Source organism: Triplophysa rosa, linkage group LG12, assembly GCF_024868665.1.
Source record: "Triplophysa rosa linkage group LG12, Trosa_1v2, whole genome shotgun sequence".
In the NCBI taxonomy this organism is placed as follows: domain Eukaryota; kingdom Metazoa; phylum Chordata; class Actinopteri; order Cypriniformes; family Nemacheilidae; genus Triplophysa; species Triplophysa rosa.
Window position 1 is genome coordinate 6,938,912 of NC_079901.1, and position 19,670 is coordinate 6,958,581.

Sequence of the window (19,670 nt, forward strand, 5' to 3'; positions counted from 1 at the left end):
GCCTTCGCATTAGAAAGCTTGTAAAAGAAACATTTCCGCAGTTATTAGAAGCCCCGCCGTCTTGTAACAAGGTATAGCAGCTGGGTGTTGTTTTATTGGGTTTTATTTGTTTATGGTGCACAAAGAGGCAGAATGGCTCCAAGGGTTTCTGCCTCTTACCGGAGGATTCAGAAGCCAATAATGTGCCGGATTTTATCCTAATAAACACATACCAGGTGTTAGCAATTTGTCCTTAATGAAGTGTTGCCCTCTGCAGTGTGGTGAAGAATAACTAGCAGAAACAATCAGAACGGCTTTCCCAGAAGGCCGTGCGTCGGGCCGAGACAGAATGGGTCGTATGGCAGATGAGGGGCAGGATGAGGCGAACTGCTTCACTCCATGGAACACTAGTGGGAAATCGGCAACGGAAAAGAAGATGACATCAAGATCTTGTGGTTGCGAGGGAGACAGGCTTAAAAACGTGTAACTTTAATGAGAGTGTAGATTTAGCCTGGGGTGGGCGGGAGCTGGGCAAAAGAGGAGGCGAAGGATCAGCAGACGCACTAAGTGGCGCTCGAAGTTGGCAGCGAATAACACAGATTTACGAACTTCATTAAACCACATTTCTGTTTCTTTATTGAGGCCTGTGGTATTTGGCCCACATGGAAAAAAAACAAGGGAAATAAAAAAGGAGCAATGGTACTCGGCATAAATTGCTTGCAGATCGTCTTTACAGCTACACTTTTCCTCACCCATGCTTTTTTTATTCTTCTTCCTTTCGCTGTTTTGTTTTTCATGAAGATCCCAGTGTCTTGGCACCAGCAGTGTGAGGTTGTAATAACATACCCATCACTGTAGATTTTGGAACAGGTGGCTAACATTGGCAGCCGCGTTCTCTTTTCATTGCCATGATGGCATGACTAAGTTACTAAACAAAGTTACTGCAATCTGTCCACTTGAAAGGTGCCCAAGGGTTCTGAAGGGTGGTATGGAGAAGCCATTTTCAAAGGTCTGCGGTTAGCAGTGGAGCACCAGGTTCATCCGCTGGAAAACAATTCAACCCGGCATGAATTCTTTCAGAAGCTCTGTTTTTCACTGGAGATGTGCATGGCACACTATTAAAAGCTCATTAAAATCTGTTTTGTCTGATGTGCACGGCATTAATGAAGATGAGATTGAGTGTGTTTAGACAGTTTAAGCTGCATCCTGTAAGCTGATGAGGTATCAATAGGAGAGAGACATGGTACCTTTTTTAATTCTAAATTTACCTTTTAAATCACATCTGTGAGGGCAGATACAACATATTATTGGGTTTCCGTGTGATTATAGAACATTACTAATAATGTTTCTGTTGTTTTTGCCCCTTGGTGATTGTTCATGTTAGTCCAAATATCAAAAACTTGATTGGATATGAAATGACCTTTTATTTGTTGATTTTTCAAGCCTTCCCCTCCAACCACCTTGCTCTTTCCTGAAAACGCCCATTTTTCATTATACTATAAATTCTCATTGCATAAAGATCATTTCAAAAACAAGGGAATAAATCATTATGTATACGTTATGGGTTTGTGCTTTATTTCCATGAAAATCCAGATTTGCATACACACATACTAGGGGTGTCTCGTATGTGATTATAAACTGTGATTATTGATACTACTCATATAATAATATCATACATATTTTAGTGCCAGAAATGATACAAATTTGAATGGGAATGTATTTCAGGGAGAAAGAGTTCAGCCGCTAGATGAACCTCTTCCATTTTAGACCAGCCAGCATGCCAGTCATGGTGATAGACTGTTATCCTGCTGGAAGAGATCTGGTCCAGGTGGGCCAAGCTGATTTCAGGGTCTCTCATACCTCAATGTGTGACTAACACGCCACAGTGGAGTCTTGCCACTTTGAACCTTTAAAGACTCAAGCTGGAAAATACCCAGCTGTAGGTTAAGGTCTTCACACTGCACATGAAATGCCTGTTCCCAATGCCTTTCCGTCTCATTTTCACACCAAAGGCGCATGCTGTGCGTGACATGTGCAGTCACGACACTGCGCCTGCTAATTTCAGATGTATGCGTGTTTGCAATGCTCATTCGTAACACAATCTGACACGTGGTATTGGACGTACAACAGTTCTGCTTCGTTTATCTGACAGCATTTTGTTGTAGCTGGTATGCTGTGTCTAAGATACCCCTCTGAGGTGCCATATCTGTTCATTGTAGGTTGTCGCCTTATGTAGGCAGTATAGAGCTCACTACTGTAGGTTCTGGCACAAAGGTAATATGTTTTCCATTAAAGGTCCAAAGGAAAATGTGGTTGCCCATGATTATCTCATCACGCTTCATTCACGGCGATATTACCAAACAGGAAATATTGTTTATGACAAGCAATATGGAATCTGCACTAATCAACTTGAAAGAGGTCACATGGCCAATGTGTGGAGATGTCATTTCTAACTAGTCACAGATTCTTCATACTGTGGTGGCTTTGACAAAGAGGGCAGGATTAATACACCGAATGTTTAAATAATGAAGCAATGCAAATCTGCACGGCCTTGTTCCTGCCCCCCTAGGAGAACTGCGGCCAGCTCTTGTATCTGTAGATCAGGGGAGAGAGAAAGGCCGCCGTGACCATCATGCATTACTATACCAGCCTGACTCTCTTTATCCAACAACAGAGAAATCTGATTCTGCTCAGCGTGACATAAAAGACAGAACATGAGTTCACATCTGCCGTGCGAGAGACAGATATGCCCTGCAATGTCTAGAATCTCACGCCCATGTCTGGCACACTGTGTTCTGTGCATTAAAGCCGGGTATTGAAATATTTAAATGGAATGTTTGGTTAAGTATTTGTATAATGCATATGTTTGGGAATAGCATGATACTTTCAATATGGTACGGTGGGATTACTATATTTAAATATATATATACATATTAACATTCTCATATGTGCATGAAATTACCATTGTCAAAAATTGATAAACTGATATTACCACATTAAATAGAAAATCTATTAGAGTTCACATTTGAGGCGAGAGATGAAGCGTATGCACTTTATAATATAATTAATGGTCAACATGTTGATTTTTAGTTGTCAACACATAATGAAATCTGTTAAGTTGTTCATTAGGTATAAATAAGTACTAGTGACTCAAAATATTACATCAATTCTTAATAAGTTGACAGTACTCATTTGATGGACTAAACTCCTTTAATTTAACTGAGTAATGCATTGTCCCAAAAACATTTAAGCTCATGCATGTAGACTGCACTTAAATTGTTAAAGCGACAACGAGCAACTTCTGCTCACTGTTGCCCCACGTGGTCGATAAGCAGAATTGTCTGTTTACAGTGTCGTAAAAACTGTCGCAAAGATTTCCTGCTGGCAGCTGACACAGATACGCTATGAAAACAGCGCATAGAATGTATATACTATATGTATATAGTATATAACGACAACATTAGCCTACTCACAAGCACTACACAAGCACTACACACATTCATGACGAGACACGACAACATGCTAGCTATAGACACCGGCAACCATATATTATTTCATTTCATTTCATTTCAATTCAATTTTATTTATATAGCGCTTTTCACAATGTGCATTGTTCCAAAGCAGCTTTAAAGGAGAAAATAAGAAAAAAACAGAAAGGTAAAACACAGCACAGTGCATGGTGTTTAGACCAAGCAAGATCATTCTAATAAATAATATCTAATAAATAATTAAATGAATAAATGCAGTCTCCCGCTGAGCAAGCCAACATTGCCCTGCTATTTATCTCTATATTATCTCTCAGCTAGTGTGAACCGGTGGTGCGCCAATGACACAGACTAATAACAAATACGTTCAAAAGTACAGGACAGTAACAAAAAAGGTACAAATAACACTTACAAATCCAGGAGCCGGACCGCTAGGTCTCCATCCGTTTTGCAACCTGTTGCCTCTTGCTGCTCACGCCACCGAGTGTAAGCCCGTCCGATATTGATTCGTGACCGGCCTCGTGTCCGATCACTCTCTCGCTTTCTTTTCTTTGCTTCCTCCGACAAAACCCTCTTTGGTTTTTTTGGCTGGTTCTGCCATGGTGATGTTTTGGTTCGTTTCGTCTTACTCTTAGCTCTGCTGTTGGCTAACTTCTCCCAGGCTACGAGTAAAATGTGACGTATGCCGTAAAGCAGGGGATAGGCGGGGCTTTTACCAGCCCGAAGTGCAATTTCAGCCGATAGGAGGCTGCTTAGGTAGCAACGGCAGTAAAATTCGTCCAGTTAAAAGTTGACCTACCACTTAAATAATTTTAGAGACATTATTTTAAGGTCAAAAAGTTGCTCGTTGTCGCTTTAAGTTAACTTACTTTAATGTTCAGTTAAGGACAACACACAAAATGTGTTTATTGGTGTTCCTCACAGATATTTGTACTGATTATTTTTTACTTGGATTTTGCAAGTTATTATTATTTTTTATTTTGTTCTACAATGTTAATTTTGTAGGTTAGAATTAAGATTAAAAAAAAAACTCAAAAAAAAAAATGTTTAAGTGATGTTTGCATGATTTACAAGAGGTTTATAGAGTTTACAGTGTTCCAAATAATGATTACCATGTTCATATATCACATTTTAGTAATCCAAGGTACTTGAAAGAGTACGTTGATAATACAAAGCCAGACAATACATTTCCCAAAACATGGCAGTATCATGATCCAAAAACTGGTTACCTTGAACTTTTTCTAAAAACTGTATGACTTGGGTATCTTCTAGAAAGCAGAATCGCACAAAATTGCAAACAAAAATAGCCGGAAACACGCCTACAAACTTCACTCGCTGCTGCCCGCTCTTTGAGAATCACCCACTCTAGTTTGGAATCAACGTAAAGCTTAGAATTTCTGCCTTCAGGTTCATCTATTTTGCACAACGTCATTACAGCGGTAAGCCAATAGACAGCGTTAAAACAAACTTATTTCTTCTTAGCAATGGCCTGCTACAGCGCCTCTGACGGACAACTTTAAGGGCAGTTTTCCCAATATTGTGATTTTTTGCACCCTCAGATTACATAATTTCAGATAGCTGTCTCTCGGCCAAATATTCTCCTATCATCAATGAAAGCTTATTTATTCAGCTTTCAGATGATGTATACATCTCAATTTCAGAAGATTGACCCATAAGCATGGTTTTGTGGTCCAGGGTCACAAAAAGGTAACCAACACACTCTGCATTTAACAAAACAAGCAAAACATTTTTATAAAATATAAACAAAAAAATGTAATGTTAGTAAAGAGACCTTACATGAAAGAGTGAGCAGAGATTAGAGGTTGCCAGGGATGCTCTCAGAGGGCTACATTAGCAGCTTTGACATGTGATGGAGGTGTCTGCCACCCAGGAGCAGACTGCATCACTAATCATCAAGGTCATATCCAGGAGGGCCAGACACATCACTTTGTTGACAGCGATGCCACAGGTCTATATGTGGGTGGACTTTCTGCTCTCATTGAAAATCAATGACAATTTTTCTCACTTCGAGACGGCACAGAAGTTGCCAGGTTTTTTATATATAAATACAAAAATGAGAAAAACAAACATTTAGCTACATTAATTCTTTAGCTTTATTTTTGATGAACCTTTTGAAAGCTTCAATTTGACTTGAAAAGCACAGGCTGAGAGTTTTGTCTTGGTCTTAAAACAAAACAATACCTATTCACATCGAGCCATAAAAGTTTTATTTGAACTGTAAGAAGTGAGGGAATCTGAAGTGTTTTCCCTGAAATGTCGTAAAAGTTCATCAGCTCTCTCTCGCGGTAACTCGCCTGCCAGCTCCCTCAAATGGACTTTCTATTGTTGTCTCATGGCCACAAATGTCACAACAAATAGAATCTACAATTAGTTTGCTCACTGAGGACCCTTAACCGAACCGATCACAGCAGCAAAGCTTTCACACACCGGCCCTGTAATTCTTCTTTTATGATCCACAAACAGGCTGTCATGCTTTGGAGACGGGTGAGAGAACGCGCCACTGGCCTGCCAGCCTGACCGCCTGTTGAAAGTTTATAGTGCATCACAAACCTATTGATCACCGCTCTAGGCAGGTCTGTTGCTCTTACGGCGGAAAAGAGACCGTTGTCTGTAATGCAGCTGGACTGATGGGCCATTATTTAGGTCCAACATAATTCAATGGCCCTTACCACACAGCAGAAGAATAATATTGAGTCTCTCGGGCTTGCCCTTAAAGCAGTGGTTCTTAGTCTTGGTGACCCAATGCAACTTCATGTTTTGTAAGTCTTCCTTATTTAATAACACACCTGATTTACATCAGAGATCCATGAACTGAACTGGACGTATCAGACTGAAGAGTCAAGTTATGGGTTTATAAGTAAGAGTTAAAGTGGCCCTAACACACGCGGTTTCTGCCAGTCTCATGTTAATCTTGAGTACCTATAGAGTAGTATTGCATACTTCGTATCTTCGAAGAGTATTTAGGTTGATCACATTTATAAAAGATAGATACAGCTGTTCGATTATTTCCGAAAGCATACGGCGCGTGCGGGGTGGAGTGGTAGGCTGAACTAAAGCACGTGCGCACCCATTGCCAACAAAACACAGACATCAGTTTCTCTCACCGCATGCGGTTCCTGTCCGGCATCTTTTAGCGCTGGGACGGCTCCATATATCAGTTTCAAACGATCTCCAAATCCAGCGTTATATCCACCGTTTATATAACATTCATCACCCAAATACCTGAACTTTGCGAATGTATGCTCTCTCTCTCTCCTGCACACAAGTGAAAGTGACGTCTGTGCATGCTCCTTCTCCTGCTCTCTTTGCTGCCACGTGGGCGTGCCGTGTGCTTTTCCGAGAGAATTGTCCAATAAGGGACTAAGAAAAATTGTTATGAAACAGTTTTGTACGAACCTGTACGATCGCTACGTACAGAAATACTACGAGAAATACTACGTAATACGCCCAACTCGTTTTTTGACAAGTTGACCATGTTAATCATGAGAAGACAGCACGTTTAACATTGTAAAGAAGTCAGAATGCATGACACACCGTTGCACCACCCTTTTAAGTCATGTAGCCTGAGGAGCGAATCAGAGTGACAGCAATATCTCCTTTCCCCTTAATGCATTACATATTCCAGTCCAGGTTTTCCATCTTTCCATGACAATCTTTAAACCCAATCCGAATACGTTCCATTGCAAAATTTGCACCCAGCTACTAAAACGTTGCCGGACCAGACTCACAGGTGTTCTGTAATCTCTGGCACTGCAATTTATTCAAAGAGGAGATCATACCTTAAGTTCAATGGAAAGAGGTTGACTGGGGAAAAAAGTGTTTTGACATATCGTTCCTTCCAACAGCGATGCTTTCTCAAGTATAATTGAATCCTCCAGCACGCGTGGCTTTGCTACCGTAACAGCGTCCTGCACAAGCTAATTGAATTTCCCGCTGTGTGCTTAGCTATACATTTTGAGAAGGGGATCGATTTTTTCCATCCCTCATGGATGTAGGTCTCGAAGAAGGTGATTAATAAGAAACGCTTTAACAAAGCTTTGCTCCATCTCTCGCCATAGTGACAGAGTTATTCCAGCCCTCTGGACCATAGCAGCACAACTTTCGACAAGATTGGATTTCAGTGATTTGATCTGTTATTCTCCTTCGAGAGACAGATAAGACAGAGAGATAACTGTATTTCTTGTGGGGACGAAAGTGTGTTAGTATTACTGTAAATATTATTTTCTTCATCTAGTTTTCTAGTGGAAAAAAACAGACAAGATAGTTGCACGAAATGTCAAAATGTTCGTTTTTAATCGACATCTAATCTGCTTATGTGTCATGGTCAAAGTCACACTTCAAGAGTCATGGAAAACGAAATGCAAAAGCATGTTCTGTGTCTAGAAAATATATTTTATCAATTCGGTTAGCAGATGGTGAGACATTCCCACAATCCTGTTATGCGTAGTGCATTCATTTGAAGTTCCATAACAGTAAAATTGCAGTTCAACCCTTCTTTTGTCGTCTTTTTGTGTTTGTGTTATATAACACAACAGTTTGTCTAGCCACTCCATTAAGGCAATGGAAAACAGGCCCAAAGGGCAACTACATTTTTAGGAATAAAACTCGCAGCAGGAAGCCCCTTCTGCCTATCTCCCTAACATGCAACCCTTCGCTCCTGATTGTAACACGTTTTTCTCGTCTTTCCTGCCCCTTAACACAATATGTCACCTTTAAAGTATCTGCAGATTGTAAAATAAACTGCCACTTATCACAAATAGAGTAGAAAATTGAGAAACGTCTTTTTTCCTTTTAAAACAAATGGTCGGTGTGAAAGGTGGTGCTTATAGGGATGCTCCATCCAAAAATGAAAATTCTGTCATCATTCACTCACCCTCAAGTTGTTCCAAACCTGTATAAATGTCTTTGTTCTGTTGAACACAAAGAAAGATATTTGGACGAATGTTAACAACTGACATTCCTGGGACATCATTGACTACCATAGGAAAAAAATTGTATAATGAAGAATTTAGGAAAGCAAACAGAGTTTCCGTTTAACATTCAGAAAGTGTTTATTGTCAACCTCAGAGAGTCATTTCATTTTCTGTTCATTCATATTTCTTAGGTTTGCAACTAAAAAAATGTGACATGTCAGTTTAAAAAACTTTTTTTTTGTATTAATAACTGTTATAAATGTCAAAGCTGAGCATTAAAAAAGGACATTACGCTAGAATGGGTAACAGGTTTGCAAATTATAAGTTAGCATAAACTAAATTAAACCATCACTCAAGTTTAAAAGTTTTGTCAATTTGATACAATCTCACAGGAATTCGTATTCGTATGAATGATTTGTACGTTTTAATATGACTGGTTTTAGAGTCAGTGACGTTAGGTTTAGTGGTGCAACTAAGGGAGGAGCTTCGGAACTGATTTTTTCATTTTTTCACATCGAACCATTATCATCCTGATACACGGCACCACCTTCAGGGTACAATGTTTAAACCATTGGGAACACACATGGTCCTCCAGAATGGTTCGGTAGTCCTTGGCAGTGATGTGCCCATCTACCACAAGCATTTAGCACAAACCATCACTGATCCACCCCTATGCTTATGCATCAGTCCGGGTGGTGAGCTTCTTTGGGGATTCTCCACAACCTAACTCTCCCAGATGTGGGAAAGACAGTAAAGGTGAGCTCATCAGAGAACAATACATCTTTTACATGGTCAAAAGTCCAAGATTTCCGCTACTGGCACCACTGAAACGACATTTGGCATTGGCACACGTGACCAAAGGTTTGGCTATAGCAGCCCGGCCGTGTATTTTGACCCCGTGGAGCTCCAGACGAACAGTTTATTGAAAACAGGAGAGTTGAGATGCACATTTAATCCTGCAGTAAGTTGGGCAGCTGTGCTTTTATGTTTTTTGGAGACAATTATCACCCGGACATCCCTTTTAGACAGCTTCCTTTTGTGTCGACAGTTACTTCTGTTGGATGTGACTCATCCTTCATGCTGGTATGTTGACATTACCCTGGATACATTACCCTCGCTTTCCTGTGGCTCAGTGGGTCATGGGTTCGAACTTAGGGATTGCACATAATTAGAAACAAATGTATAGTACAATGCAATGTAAGTCGCTTCGGATAAAAGCGTCTGCCAAATGCATATATGTAAATGTAAAATGGATACCGTGGCTCTCGATACACCAAAAAGACTTGCTGTCCTGGTCACCAACAATTCGTCCCCTGACATGTCTCCCATTGTGTGGTGTGCTTTGCATTATTTTACATGCAGCCGTGCTATTGCTTTGCTAATTTAACCTTCACACTCTGCTCTTACTGGTGGAATGTGAAATCAGTAAAGATTGTCCAACCCCTGTATTCTTCCATTTAAGATGCAATCTGTCATTGTTGCCTCTCTATCAACACCTCTGTCTGAAATAGAAAATTGCAGGTTACTTTACATTACTTTACTTTACATTATGTGCCAAATGAGGTCAAACGGACATTTCATGCAAAATCATGCTCGACAGATAAAAAAATCATTATTATAATACAGGTATTGTAAGGATTTTATAATATAGGCGATGTATGGTTTTGTATTAAAAAACTGATCATTGTTTTTTATTATTTTATTATTATTTGTTCTTTGGTATTACATGTGGAAACAGTAATTATTTTTTTACTTCTCATGTTAAAATAATTGTTACATAATTCTTTACCTAACATATCTTGTACACTGGAGAGCAGCCTGCATTCTTCCCTCAATTTGAAGATTTCCGACAACAGCGACAGAGGTCAGCGCGGGTCCCAAAAGCAGCGGACCCTAAAGTGACACGTAATTGCTTACACAGTCCACGGCGAGCACCAGGCACAAAGCGTGTTCGTAAGGGGGGCGGCTAACAGAGATGCAGGGGCTCGCGCTGCCATTGTACGGCGTTATGTGAAGTGGTTGTCCGTTTTTGTGCTCTAGAGAGAGTCAGCCATGCGGACAAAGGCTGTCGGGGGAAGAAAAACACCCTTGGGACAGAATCTTCGTCCTGTCAGTGGAGACAGTCACGGTCAGATAATAATGAAGACATCATGGGGCCTATAGATAGGAGTCTGACTCGACGGAGTCTTAAAAGTGTTTAGAGATTCTCCCTGCACTCGAGCAGCAGCCATTGATTCAGCCCCAGGTTTGCCTTATTGAGGCTGGCAGAGCGTTTGAGGATTGAATCCTAATGCTGCTCTCCCATTCAATTGTGTGGCTGTGGATCTCTCTCACTCTCAGACGCCGTGCCTTGATGTTTGATGGAGAACTAGTGAAACATTCATGAGAATGCATTATTGTGCATTCTGCCTGGCTTCGCACTATTCGTCTATGAGCGAAAATGCACACACTTTATTATTACTATTATTTTGGCTGTAGAATGAAACTATACAGTTGGATTTATGAGCTTGGATCAGCCAAGGAATAAGAATTAGGGTTTGGATTTGACATACATTCCTGCAGTCATACAATTTATATGACATATTTTAAGGCAAATATCTAACTTATATATTAATAATCATATTTTTCTTTTTATGCTATTACTTGTTGAGAAGCAATTTCTAGACACATCATATTAGATTCAAATGTGTTTCTTGGCTCCGCCCCCAGAGATGACATTCTCCTGTTTCTTAGATGTTTCTTTGTTTCAAAAAAGTAATTTTGGTCTACAAGCGACATTAAAGGGATACTTCACCCAAAAATTCTGTCATCATTTACTCACCTTCGAGATCTGTATAAATGTCTTTGTTCTCATGAACACAGAGAAAGATATTTGGAAGAATGCTTATAACCAAACAGATTTTGCCCCCCATTGATTACCATAGTAGGCGATAATACAATGGTTGTCAAAAGTGCCACAAAAAAAAGTTTGCTGTACTACATTCTTCAAAATGTCTTATCTTGTGTTCAACAGAACAAAAAAAAAAACAAGTAATTTTTCCTGCTATGGGAGTCAATGGAGGGCAAAATCTGTTTGGTTATAAGCATTCTTCCAAATAGCGTTCTCTGTGTTCATCAGAACAAAGAAATTTATACAGATTTGGAACAACTCGAAGGTGAGTAAATGATGACACGATTGTCATATTTTGCTGAAGTATCCCTTTAATGATGAAGCTGTCTCTTGTATGATAAGCTTCTGAGCTTTAAAAGATCAACTACGCTTTGAAACCTCATCATTTCTCATGTGCTTCTTATTTTATGACCTTAAAAGCACCACTTCACTAAATGTATCAATCTAACATGCAAATCGATCAAATTCAGCACTGACAGCATATGTTTTACAGCAGGCAACAGAATCTTCTAGACCCCCCCGGCGGAACAATTGCGTGGCAAATTTATTACAAAAACAAGCCAGGATATCATTAAACAGAAGAGTTAAACGTTATTTATGACACCAGCATTAGAAATGGCATCCAAACCACAAAGAGCTTTTCTATTTGCCTTTATTATATTGAACATCGTACGTTTCTTAGCCCAGCTCCTGTTTCTAATAATTCTGTCATCTGCTGTATTTAGTGATAAAGTACATATGGCACCCCAGCGCACGCTCTCACCCCCTGCTGGGCATCAGTTACACTGCACTGATTTTACGAGACGCCCGTGAGAGAGGAATCGGCTGACGTTCTCTGCCAACATTGACTGTTTTTGACACAAACTGGAGTCCAATCATAAAGTTAGCAACAGCTGCCGCGCTCTTCGTAAGAGAATTGCCCCAACATGCTGCCAACGAAAAAAATTCCATTGGCTTAGTTGGGTTACATGTGTAAATGTGTCTTTGCTGGAACAAATTATGTCTGATTGTTTTTGTTGGCGTTTTGGGACAAATATTACGGTTTGAATTGCAGCCTTTTCATGCAGAGCATACGTCTACCGAGGCCACATGCTAAAAATAATCATTCATAAACAAAATGATTCTTCTAGCAGCTCTTATATAATATTTAAATGCTCGCTTGACTGCGTTACTCAAACAACCCTCTGGGTTACTAAGGTAAAGGCTGACTTCCCCATCTAGCAGGAAGCTATAATGATATCAACCTGTGGAGACCCCTGCCCTGCAGTCTGGCTTTTGATTTTTTAGTCCGCATTGAAACACAAAGGGAATTTCAGACCGATTTCAGCCCTGATGCAAGGATTACAGAAGAAACCTCTTCATCTTCTCACCTTAAATTCACACATATATTTATCTGTCTCAACGGTGTTGAGAGTGTGGCCTCTGTGTGTGCCAATGTTGTGTTGGGAAGTGCTAAATAATAACATTATTAAGCATGTTAGCACAGTTATCTGTGTTAGCCAGTCACATGAAAGAATAATGATCTTTTTATGTAGAGCTTTTAATCTGTTTAATGTTAGAGTTTGGTTCGTGTGGCTGGTTGGAAAGTGCTTTTCCAAACATGTGCACAAGCGAATAACTACAATGGTCTATGGATACATTTAAAGTGATAGCGCGCCCAAAAATGTAAATTCTGTCATCATTTACTCACCCTCTTGTCATGACAAACCTGCATGGCTTTCTTTCTACCGCAGGACACAAAAGAAGATATTTTGAAAACTAGGTCCATACAATAGAGGTGAATGGCTGCCACCACTGTTCGGTTATCAACATTCTTCAAAAATATCTTCTTTTGTGTTCTGCGGTAGAAAGAAAGCCATACAGGTTTGAAATGACAAGAGGGTGAGTAAATTATGACAGAATTGTCATTTTTGGGTGAACTATCCCTTTAATAATGACGAATATTACATTGTGAAAAGACACCTTTAGGTGGGGGGCACAGGGGGGACTGAACTCCAGTTTGGACCAAATATTGCTTGGTATGCTCTTTCGACTGTGTTGTCTGTTCCTAATATCTTAATTTAGATGTGGCTGCGTTAAAACTGTTTAAAACGGTTTATTTCTTTAACTCGGCTACATGTATAAACAAACAAGTAAACTACGTTTGATCTCATGCTGCGTTTTCTCCACGCTAGGTGAACCTACCGGCATGCAGCAATATAAACACAGGGATGTTTTCATTGTTGGTTGCCGTCTGGTTTCGTGCCAACCTGGAACGTCTTGAATATTTGCTCTCCAAAGTCTTTGAATGTTTAATCCTACTGGCGTTCTTTTGTGATGAGAGAGTCGAGACCTAATTTAGTCAATTCCTTATTCTCTCTCTTTCTCTTCTGCAGAAAAACCGATGGCGCAGGGCCCTCCCGGAGGTATTTTCGGCATCATGGGAGTCGTGGTGGTGGCCGGTCTGATCGTAGGAGTGGTGGCCACAATCTGTATGATCTACAGAAGAGGACAGAAACCTCGGACGGAGACGGACAACGACCTGTAAGTACATCGGTATCTATGCAGAACAGCCCTGCTGGAAAAACTAGTATACTGGTCCAACAATGTCTAGCCGGTGAGGCTTTCTGAAGCTGCTTGACCAAGGAAGCCTTGTGGGGAATGCTAGTGACCCTACAGACATGTACGCTCAACATTTTGGAGATCGCAACTTGTGACTACTTTAGGATTATTACTCCATGTAGCATCCTCGCAGGACACTGGGTACCTGAATGAACAAACAACCTTCAATACTTGAGGTCATCACATTTAAAATAACCAGGGAACAGCATTTATGAATCCATCTCTCATTTTGTTGTTAGCGGATACACTTGATTGCTTAAGAGCATGTTACCTATTTGTTAAAGAGGCTTTCTGATTGCTATGTAGACCTCATTTGTCCATTTCGGAGTTTTGAGAGACAGGTGTTTCAATCAGGGCTGATTGCAGGAGGCACGTCACATTAGCACCAGAGCCTGTCAAATCCCGAGCGTGCCAGATAAACAGAACACTCGACAGTCGCACACCTCTCCAAGTTTAGGAATGGGAGGTTTGAAAGGATGAGACATTTGGCCCCTGTTGAAAACATGTGGTTTTGGCAGTATTTATGTTTGAGAGGGTTATTGTTTGATAAGGTACTAATAATCAGAAAATGATGTCAGTACATCAAACAAAGCTGCTTTTTTTAAGGTGCTTCTGAGAGACTTTAGCTCATCATTATAAAGGCACCTCTGTTTTGGGTGAATTAACATTATGAGATTACAGTATTAATGCAGTTCAAACAAGCAGATGGTGCATCCATCAGCAATCTGTGCGGTTGTAGAACGCTGATCCCTGACCTGCCGTGGTCCCGAGTAGCTCAAGTTTGACTTTATTTACCTAACTTAACATGACATATTGCACGGGAAATCCATTTCTCCTTGCAGCTAGTCTTTAGCTAAGCAGTTCCCTCTGAGACCCGTCCCAAAATGCAAAGATCACTGAGCGGGCCGGACTCCAATGCGGTCACTGCTTTCATAAAAAAATCTAATCCATGAGAAATGAGTTTGTGGACATATGGCTTCTCTCCCAACCATACGGAGACTTGGACCCGTACCCGAGTAGTGCGCGGCCCATTAGCAACTTCTGTAGTCGCGCTTCGGTACAAAAAACATTGAAATGTTGGTACTTACGCGGGCTAATATCAGTTTCAAACCTCACATGAGCCACTTGGATCAGGCAGAGGACCATATTACAGTTTATCCTCATTTAACTCTTTGGTTTTTTGAAGTTAGCGCTGGCTTGTCCTTCTGAGAGGATCATTTATCCATCGCATGAGGGAGCGCTTGGCTTCTGTCCTTCATGGGAATATGGCCGTGGCAAACCACAGCGAGGGTGCGTGAAATCTGGCACAAGATCCACCTGAGTTCATAATTACCTCTGTGATGAAATGACCACGCTCATTTGAGGAAAAAAAACAAGCCAGTGTTTTTCGATTTGAAAGCTCTCAAGCTGTGGCAGCAGCCCCCTGGTGGGCAATAGCAGTATTGCTAAAAGGCAGTGGCTTAGGGAATTTTAAATATTTAATGAAAACATTGTTAGGAAAATATATTTTACACCTTTAGATGTTGTTTGTAAATAGTATAAAGATACTACATATTACTACATACCATATAGCAGTGGTGGTCAAACTGGGGACCCCAAGATGGATCCAGGGGGGCCACAGGTGTCGTGGCATTTTATGAAGTATTGACATTTATCATACATTTTATGCAATCAAACATCAGAAAATAAGCCCACCAACCAAAATAATTGATGTTCCAGCATTGTATAAGTGAAAATGTTTAACTTTAATTACATTTTTTAGATTACATGTGTTTATTTGGAGGGCCGCAAAGCAATGCGCTCTTCACAGAGGGAGCCTTACAATGAAAATATTTGAGAACCACTGCCATATAGCATGCGATTTTTATTTTTATTATTATATTTAAGTATTATTTATCATTTATATTTATTATCGTCTCACCTTAACCAGTATATGATTAGCAACTCAGTAGCCCGCATGAAAAAAACAAAATCTGTAATATTAACTGCTGTATAGTACGTTGATAGACTCATATATTTCAATACAATCTATAAACACTATTTCTTAATATAGAGGCCCTGAAGCTTACCGAAAGCTATGCTTTGTGATTTAATATTGAAGGTGGTTTGTGAAAATGATCTAATTTCTAATAGAACTTTTCTACATTTACACTCACCTAAAGGATTATTAGGAACACCTGTTCAATTTCTCATTAATGCAATTATCTAATCAACCAATCACATGGCAGTTGCTTCAATGCATTTAGGGGTGTGGTCCTGGTCAAGACAATCTCCTGAACTCCAAACTGAATGTCAGAATGGGAAAGAAAGGTGATTTAAGCAATTTTGAGCGTGGCATGGTTGTTGGTGCCAGACGGGCCGGTCTGAGTATTTCACAATCTGCTCAGTTACTGGGATTTTCACGCACAACCATTTCTAGGGTTTACAAAGAATGGTGTGAAAAGGGAAAAACATCCAGTATGCGGCAGTCCTGTGGGCGAAAATGCCTTGTTGATGCTAGAGGTCAGAGGAGAATGGGCCGACTGATTCAAGCTGATAGAAGAGCAACTTTGACTGAAATAACCACTCGTTACAACCGAGGTATGCAGCAAAGCATTTGTGAAGCCACAACACGCACAACCTTGAGGCAGATGGGCTACAACAGCAGAAGACCCCACCGGGTACAACTCATCTCCACTACAAATAGGAAAAAGAGGCTACAATTTGCACGAGCTCACCAAAATTGGACAGTTGAAGACTGGAAAAATGTTGCCTGGTCTGATGAGTCTCGATTTCTGTTGAGACATTCAAATGGTAGAGTCAGAATTTGGCGTAAACAGAATGAGAACATGGATCCATCATGCCTTGTTACCACTGTGCAGGCTGGTGGTGGTGGTGTAATGGTGTGGGGGATGTTTTCTTGGCACACTTTAGGCCCCTTAGTGCCAATTGGGCATCGTTTAAATGCCACGGCCTACCTGAGCATTGTTTCTGACCATGTCCATCCCTTTATGACCACCATGTACCCATCCTCTAATGGCTACTTCCAGCAGGATAATGCACCATGTCACAAAGCTCGAATCATTTCAAATTGGTTTCTTGAACATGACAATGAGTTCACTGTACTAGAATGGCCCCCACAGTCACCAGATCTCAACCCGATAGAACATCTTTGGGATGTGGTGGAACGGGAGCTTCGTGCCCTGGATGTGCATCCCACAAATCTCCATCAACTGCAAGATGCTATCCTATCAATATGGGCCAACATTTCTAAAGAATGCTTTCAGCACCTTGTTGAATCAATGCCACGTAGAATTAAGGCAGTTCTGAAGGCGAAAGGGGGTCAAACACCGTATTAGTATGGTGTTCCTAATAATCCTTTAGGTGAGTGTATTTGACCTGTGTTTCTTTATGGCAATAGGTGCAGGATAATTCAATATCTTTATGTTTAGGTCTTGTCGTTGTTTGTTTGTTTTCTTTTGGTGATCATATTCCCCTGAGGTTTACCGGGGACGCGTTATTTTCCCTGCCTAACTGTAATTGCTTTTCGCCACGACTGTCATTATTTGTGAAGGAAAACAAAGGGGGTATTCAAATGATCATAATTTAACTTGTTTTCCCCGAAGAATTCAGAATTTGCCACCCAGCAGTAAATTGAGCACTCGTGTTTGCCGGCGAATGTAAATCAACCCGTGCAGCTGCAATAAGCGACGAAACCGAGCGCTCGGATGTCGCTCCGACACGCACGCAGCCGCAACTTTTATCCGTGTCAAGGGTCAACACGCCTCGGCCAACCTATAATGGAATATTCTGCTAAAGACCAGACGCGCTCGACCCACTTTGTCTCTCGCAATCAATCCACAAGGCTAAGGAAGCAAATAAAAACAGCCTTATTCTGTCTCCGAGGAATGAATTAGGAACAAATGAGGCACTCTGTTTCTCGTCTCCGCGTGTATTGCTGTCGTTCTTCGCTGCTTTGCTTCAGTAATCTCTCTCTCTCTCTTTTTCTCTCTCTCTCTCTGGATCCCAGCATCGCAGTGGCTGATAGCTGTGTGACAAAGACAGAGGCCGCTGGGACTGCGGCCCCAGAGAAGCCTGAATCCCCCACCAGGAAAGTACAGGCCACGGCCCTCCCAGTCAACCCTGTTTCTAAATTTTCCCCGACAGAGTTTCTGTGTGGCATGACGGCCTGCAGTTCTGTCTGTTGAGCTCCGTGTGAGCAGCATTTGAGCATATGGGAGTGTGTTTGTTGACCAGTCCTGTGAAAAAAGATGCTCGGATTAACATCATTCTTAATGTTTTTATAGCCTTTTAATCCAAATGAATTTGGAACATGGTAGGTAGTTGGTTAAAGCTTGTAGACCATCTGGTGGTTTCGCTAGCTAATAACCAACTTGGATAACCTACAGTTTGGACCAATTAGGAACCAGCTACCATGTTGTAAAACACAGCTAGCGGCTGTGTTAAACTGGGATATTCCAGCAGCGATACAGTAGGCAGCGATAAAGATGTGTGCGCACTACAAAAGTTAGCTTTTTGAAGTGTAAGTACACTTTCATCATGCATTCTTTTGATGAAAAGTTATTTGTGTAACAATCATTTCCCGGGAGGATTCTCGTCGGGTTTTACTTCCAAAACTAAAACCACTCAAAGTAACTGACCAACAGCTTTAAAATTCACTCTGCTCAATATGCTAAACACGTCTCTTTTCTCCTTCTGTTGCCTTGCATGTTTCTGTCTGCACGTGCATCATTTCAATCCCTGACAAACAGAAGTTGTCACGCTCGCTGCTGATGCGTCAGTGACAGCAGAACTGTCATTTCTGTGCTTGTCTGTGTTTCAATGTGTTTTTTGATCATGCACAAATGAGAGTGCATTCTGCAGTTTGGATTCTGACAGTCAGTCCAAGAGGAACATTTTTACTCAGCGGTTTTTCAAAGTTTAGATTGCTTGGGTGTGTTTCATTTAAACATCAACTTAAAATTGAAAACATAAAATTGCTTGTAAAAAAATAAAATAGAAATAAATAAGATGAATGATGTGCATTAAGAGTTTGTAAAGAAAAATCTGATAAACTGAAAATACAAGCGAAAGTTTCTGTTTGCTCTGGTTGATGTGTCCGGAAATAATAGCGATATTAAAGAAACATCATCTGTAATTTCTCTTTCTCGTGGGATATGATGTTTCTGCAGTTTTTTTTTTCTTAACGGAGGAACAAACAGGGTTGGTGTTATTACGTGCAGTATAAGTCCCTCGATAGACAACTTTATGCATTTCGCAGACGCTTTTATCCATTAATGTTCAACATTTTATGAGTAAGCACATCAAACCCATGACCTTGGTGTTGTTGGTGTAGTTTTTTGGGGCAATGGGTGCAGAGATATTAGCTCTTCAGGACAGTTTTAAGGAATCGCACCGGTTCTCCGTACTGCTCACCCCTCATTAAAAAAGGAATAGTGACCTAGCAGGTAACTTTCCTCAAGTGGCCGCCGCCCCTCATTTCGGACGCTATCTGTCTGCACCACAGGCATAAGCAGATTAGCTCATGAAAGAAAATGTCTCTTGAACTGCTGGAAGCAAAAATTCCTTTTATCAGTCACAAGCAACGTGCTCACACTGTACTAGTAAACTTGAGGTTCTAAAAAAATGTTGGGTTATTTCAACCCATCGTTGGGTCAAATATGGACAAACCCAACTGTTGGGTTAAATGAACCCAGAATATGGTTATATTTGACCCAACAATGGGTTAAAACAAGCCAACATTTTGGGTTAAATTTATAACCCAACAGTTGGGTTTGTCCA

The 19,670-nt window shown here is 40.7% G+C and overlaps 1 protein-coding gene across 4 annotated transcripts in view; it reads left to right on the forward strand.

Annotated features, from left to right (window-relative positions):
• Positions 1–19,670, forward strand: part of nectin1b (nectin cell adhesion molecule 1b) — a 231,608-nt gene that overhangs the window by 139,376 nt on the left and 72,562 nt on the right. For 3 of the 4 annotated variants that reach the window (XM_057348639.1, XM_057348642.1, XM_057348641.1), the window contains exons 6-7: positions 13,664–13,811; positions 17,899–17,976. In XM_057348639.1, coding sequence (XP_057204622.1) covers positions 13,664–13,811; positions 17,899–17,976 — 226 coding nt within the window. The remainder of the gene's footprint in view (positions 1–13,663; positions 13,812–17,898; positions 17,977–19,670) is intronic. The other variant, XM_057348640.1, reaches the window with a different exon arrangement.